Below are 6,192 nucleotides of genomic sequence, written 5' to 3'. Positions count from 1 at the left end.
AATAAGGCCCACAGGGAATGCTCTGACAAGTGTCCCTGAGGGGAGGAAAGAACCAAGCCAGTACTCACTCTGACCAGTGTGGAGGATGCTGCTGTCTGATCTTTGTCCTCCTGAGCACAGCAGGGCCCATTGTTGGCGCCGGCGCCATCTTGGATAAGTCCGGTGTGGATGCGATGTGTTTTGTGGCTACCAGATATCGTTCTATGCCTGCCGAGAGACCCGAGTAGGACTGGGCTGGCTTCCTCTTCATCTGAGGAAGGTAATTAGGGTCGTCTGATCACTAAAAAATAAGGCTGCTGAGGGGCCGCGAGCCGGGAGGTCCAAACTGGTGCGTCCTCACACGTTCATGCCAAGACCATGCCCCCTTCTCTAACTGGGTTGTAAGCTGGCGCGTGCATCCTCTGGTAGCACCATTACTGCTTGGCAGGCATCATCTTCTTTTTTTTATAATTTCTTTATTTAACAAAAGGTTGTGATACAAACATAAGAATGAGGTACAGCGAAATAACAAAAACTGACAACAGTACCAGAGATAACGCTCCACAAAATTCAGGGCGGCAGGAGAGTGAAAACCATCATTTGGAAGAGGTGGGAGCAATGCCAATAGGGCAGAGTATATGGACAAACATACCAAGTAATGTTTGTAAATTTGTACAGCAGTGTGAAGCTATATTTTTCCACCATAATTTATTTTTATATTTGTTTTTCCCCCTTTCCAGGTTTGTGGGACACTCCTGCGTTTTTGGCAGTGTTTTTGATAGGAGGCTGTTGCCTCAGAGTCAGAGGGACCTGACTCATTTTGGTGTGGGGTGGATGTAGCACCCTACAGGAAGGTGCTAGGTAAAGTATAGTGGGCATTGGCTGCCTAACAGCAGGGCCATGATTTCAGCTGGACTGTCATGTCTCCTAGGTGTGTCTGCTGATAGGGGAGTCTCCCCACTGGCTTCATGAGAGGATTCTCATTGGGCAGTGGAGGAAACCAAATCAGAGACACACTCAGGTCTGTATCTACCCCAGAAGGCAGATTCTGCCGCAGAGGATTCTGGGAGTTGGTATAAGTTTGGAGGGAACGCATGACGCAGCGTCTTTGGCGGGAAGCAGAGTCCCAGGAGGGAGAGTACGGCTGTCTCTCCTCCTGTCAGAAGGATGGGGAGTCTCGGGTGGCTGCCTGAGAGTCGCAGAGTGAGCTGAGCTGCAGAGGGGATCCAGTGTGCCGAGGACCAGTGGAGGAAGAGGGGTTCAGTTCCAGGAAAGCCTGCCAAGGTTGTAAGTACTATGAACTGCCCCTGGGGGTCTGCCTAGTGTAGAGAGGACCACTCCAGTGAAGGTCCCAGGGATCCAGGAGTCAGCTAGCGGTAAAGGGGGGTGCCTAGTTTGAGGACCCTGAAGTGTTAGAAGGGGTACCTAGCCAGAGGACCCTGAAGTGTTAGAGGGGGTGCCTAGTCAGAGGAACCTGAAGTATTAGAGGGGGTGCCTAGTCAGAGGACCCTGAAGTATTAGAGGGGGTACCTAGTCAGAGGACCCTGAAGTATTAGAGGGGGTACCTAGTCAGAGGAACCTGAAGTATTAGAGGGGGTGCCTAGTCAGAGGACCCTGAAGTATTAGAGGGGGTGATTAGTCAGAGGACCCTGAAGTGTTAGAGGGGGTGCCTAGTCAGAGGACCCTGAAGTGTTAGAGGGGGTGCCTAGTCAGAGGAACCTGAAGTATTAGAGGGGGTACCTAGTCAGAGGACCCTGAAGTATTAGAGGGGGTGCCTAGTCAGAGGACCCTGAAGTATTAGAGGGGGTGATTAGTCAGAGGACCCTGAAGTGTTAGAGGGGGTGCCTAGTCAGAGGACCCTGAAGTATTAGAGGGGGTGCCTAGTCAGAGGAACCTGAAGTGTAAAGGGGGCACCAGTGGTTGGGCCATGAAAAGTCAGTGTGAAGTGTACAGAGTTAGGAGTTGCAGCAGCACAAGCAGTAACAAGGAGCTACCTCAGTCAGTGAAGGGCTGGAGGGAGCTGTTCAGTGACTTTTGAGCTAAATCGAGTGTCAAAAGTCAAGTGTTCTACAGTCCTGGATCTTCTGAGTTAACAAACAAGTTAAAGTCGAGGGTTCAGCACAAGTTTAGTATCACAGTATCTTTAAGCGCCAGGAAGCGTTGGTCAGCATTCAGCTGGCGTCAAGACAGCGCCAACGGGCATTTTTCTGTATAGTGTCCCAGTCAAACCTAGTTGAGGCAGAGGAGTATCCCACTCATTCCCTTCTCCCATCCAGAGGAGTATCCCACTCATTCCCTTCTCCCATCCAGAGGAGTATCCCACTCATTCCCTTCCCCCATCCAGAGGAGTATCCCACTCATTCCCTTCTCCCATCCAGAGGAGTTTCCCCACTCTTTCCCTTCTCCCATCCAGAGGAGTTTCCCCACTCATTCCCTTCTCCCATCCCCAATATACAATAAACAAAACCAACCAAAGATCCCGGAATGGTCATTGTCTCAGTTCTCACACATGGGTTCACAACTTGAATGTGTTGGGAGTGTTACCGGTAACAATGGCAGACCCACCTCAGGCCCAATGCCTGGAAATATTGCTACACAAGGATTACAGGCAGGAATGTAAAACAATCAACAACCAGGTTTTATAATATTAATGGGGGTCAGGTACAGAGACGGTACAGACGGGTAGACTCACAGTCAATACCAGTATAGAGATTAGACTCCAAACCATGGGGTCAGTAAAAAGGAATTATGGGGAGTAGAAGGGAGTGAGTGGGTAGGTCCCAAGGAATAGGGACATAGCATGAGGAATAGACAGAGGGGACATCCGAGACAGATGTGTAGCAGAGCACGAAGGGTGAAAAACAGGAAAAGAGAGAGGGGGGGACAGCGGCAGAAAGAAGGAGACATGTGAAAGGCAAGACAAGGAGAAGAGGCAGTGTCCGGGCCCCCCCAGACCCGCACCCCCCACGCCCCCGTTCAACAGCCGAGGCCAGAGAGCTCCCGTAAATAAGCATCAGTACAAGTGAAGTAGTCCTAAGGTCCCCACTTGTCGTGAAAAGCACTTTCCTGGTTGTACAAAGTGGCCCACAAATCTTCCAAGTCCCTGAGCTCCTTAACCTTGGTGAACCACAGAGACCATGTAGGTGCGGTAGTCGATCTCCAGCAAAGGGGTATACAGGCTTTAGCAGCATTCAGGAGCTGGATAGTCAAGGATGCTTTGTACTTTTTAATTAGCCGTCGGGTGAGGTGCAGCAGGCAAGCCGCAGGGTCATCTGCCACGTCGACATTAGTCAGCTGTTTGATGATGGCGGCCACTGCTTGCCAGAAAGGTTGGACCAGAGGGCAATCCCAGAAAATGTGAAACACCGTCCCTGTAGCGCCATCACAATGCCAGCATCTGTCCAGCACAACGGGGAAAAAACGGTGCAGCAGGGAGGGCACCCTATATCACCGCGTGAGGATTTTGTAACCTGTCTCCTGCATCTTGGAGGCAATAGAGGATTTTTGTGCCAAGATAAGGATCTTGTCCTTTTGGGCGTTCGTGAAGGTGGTGTGTAGGTCAGCTTCCCATTGCGCAAGGAAGGGAGGGGAGAAGTCCACAGGAGGGCTGATCAAGGCTGCATAGGCGACGGAAAGGCTGTACCGTGTCGGTTCCCGTCTATGGAAAATCCACTCAATGTCCGTCAGTTGGCGAGAAATACCAGGGAGGCGAATGACCCCCCCAGAGGAAGTGTCTAAGCTGGGGACCACTCCAGTAATCCAGTGGAGGGTCGACAGACCCAGACAGGGCCCCCGTGGACAGGCCACCATCACTCCCCAAAACAAAAAGTCCACAAGATGGAGACGGCCAGCAGCAGTCAGGCCATGAAACCCGCCACCATCAAGACCCGGGGGGAAGTCTGGGTTGCCCACCACAGGTACCATAGGCGAAGGGCGTGGGGAAACCACAGAGTGCAAAAAAGTGTCCCTGACAACTAAGAGCATACAACCCAACGTGGGGTGGTTACTCAGATTCCTGGGCAAGGGCGTGGTGATCCAAGGCCAACTGAACCCCAGAATCTCCATAAATCCAGTCTAGAGACATAAATTGTGTCTGCAGCACAGAGAAGGAAGATTATCCGAGAGAAATACAGGAATACAGGACGGGGAACACAGCTCAGGAAAGTGACCAGGGTATTACAGGCTGAGATCACCCAGTCCCCGCCCTACTCTGGACCAATCAGTGAGCAGTATGGGTGGAGGGATGCATTTAGTGTTAATGACCCACCTGTGCTGATCTCTGTAGGAGTGTCCTCCTCTATAAATGTCCCCGTTATTCCATCCTCCTCCATAGACTGCTGATCATCCCTCACATACCTCTCTTCTTCTTCTGCTTTAACCTCAAATTCTATATCGATTGGATCTCCACTCTAAATCAAGAAAATGAGAGAAAATATAATCTGTAAGATATAAGCTTTATTATTGTGACATCGCATTAGAAATCCACACATCGTCATCACGAGTCCATGTTCTAGATGCTTTGTCCCACCAACCTTATAACAGTGGGGGATGGGGTGATCTTCCTGTGTGGAATCCCGGGAATACAGAGGACGGGGACATCTCTCTGGTGGGTTCCTGGTATTAGGTGGCTCCATCATATCCTTGTGTCCTTCTGAAAACTCCTCCATCACTCCATACTTCTCATCCTCCTCTTTATACTCTTCTTTAACAACAATATTATAATCCTTGAGGTCTCCAATCTGAAATATTTAACAAAACATTCATTGTAACAAACATGCTGTGTATAAATCAGAACTACCAATAATTGTCACTCATCTACCTGATGATGGTGGGGGATGGTGTGACCTTCCTGTGTGGAATCCCGGGAATACAGAGGACGGGGACATCTCTCTGGTGGGTTTCTGTAGCTGGATGACTCCACCATGGTGTCCTGGTACAGATCTTTGTGTGACTCCTCCATCACCCCATCCTCATCATCCTCCTCTTTTATCTCCTCTTTAACCTCAACTTTAGAATCTCTCAGGTTTCCACTCTGAATATATAATAAAAATGACATCAATGGTAACAATGCAGATAATGTACAGATCCTAATGATACTATCAGTGATTGTTCCTCATCTACCTGATGATGGTGGGGGATGGTGTGACCTTCCTGTGTGGAATCCCGGGAATACAGAGGACGGGGACATCTCTCTGGTGGGTTCCCATTACTGGATCCATCTGTAGGAAACACACACACTGACTGAATACATTGTTTCTATGTGTTTATCAGATGATGGGGGATCTAGGTGGATCCTCCGTACTGCTCTCTCCTTTACAATAAAGTCTCCTCTTACCCGGTGATGTGAGGGGCGGCTGATTCTCCATCATGACGTCCTTGTAGAGATCCTTGTGTCCTTCTAAATACTCCCACTCCTCCATGGAGAAATAGACAGTGACATCCTGACACCTTATAGGAACCTGACACACACAATGATACAGTCACCATCCAGACACATCCCTTGTCTGTTACTGGATAATGTCCCAGAATTCCCAGCACCGCTCACCTCTCCTCTGTGATCTCTCTGGTGACTTCTAGAATCTTCCTTTTATTTCTCTATCAGGGAGGGAGGTGGAGGAAATGTGATGGTCATATGATCTCCACTTCACAGGAAACTCTAGATCTGAACACAAATGGTAAAATCAAAAGAAATTCCCAGAATCCTCCTCAGCTCTACATTCAGATCTCCATTTTATTAAAGCCCCACCTCAGACTGAGGTATAATTTACACACACAGGACCCCCACACTGCGCAGGGTAAAGCCGGACTTAAGCAATTGTGGTGTGATTACATACAACAGGACCAACAGACCCACTTTGCTAGTGAGGGGGCCAAGAGTCCGTCCACATCCTAAGAGCATGAGGGAAAAAAAGAGCCACATGGAGGGACATTGGGGGGGGGGGAGGAGCTGTGAAGTCAGTGTGATGTCATCGGACATATAGATCCTGGATGGAGGGACATTGGGGGGAGGTTTGAGGGGTCCTCTATATGAGGCTCCCGTGCAAATCAAATCATTGTTCCTGGATGCTTCCTTCCTCTCCTAAACTGAAGAGTGAACTTTGACCTTTACCATACAGAAATCTGGAAAGTATTAGAATACAATAGTGCAGCCAATAGCTTCATCACTGATCTGTGTATTCTGAGAGCGGAGGAGCGCCCCCCATTGTCAGAATA

General features: G+C 49.4%; 1 protein-coding gene across 1 annotated transcript in view; it reads right to left on the bottom strand.

Annotated features, from left to right (window-relative positions):
* The window catches only part of LOC309567211 (uncharacterized protein), a 272,509-nt gene extending 266,952 nt beyond the window's left edge, over window positions 1-5,557 (bottom strand). Inside the window, 5 exon segments of the mRNA XM_082272588.1 lie at window positions 4,512-4,718; window positions 4,799-5,011; window positions 5,101-5,198; window positions 5,315-5,438; window positions 5,525-5,557. Coding sequence (XP_082128714.1) covers window positions 4,512-4,718; window positions 4,799-5,011; window positions 5,101-5,198; window positions 5,315-5,399 — 603 coding nt within the window. The 5' untranslated portion in view covers window positions 5,400-5,438; window positions 5,525-5,557.
* Between the last annotated feature and the right edge of the window lie 635 nt (window positions 5,558-6,192).

This window comes from Pelophylax lessonae, assembly GCF_965119305.1.
Source record: "Pelophylax lessonae genome assembly, chromosome: 11".
Lineage (NCBI taxonomy): Eukaryota > Metazoa > Chordata > Amphibia > Anura > Ranidae > Pelophylax > Pelophylax lessonae.
Note: the sequence above shows the minus strand (reverse complement) of the source record. Positions and strands in the feature narration are given on the sequence as shown.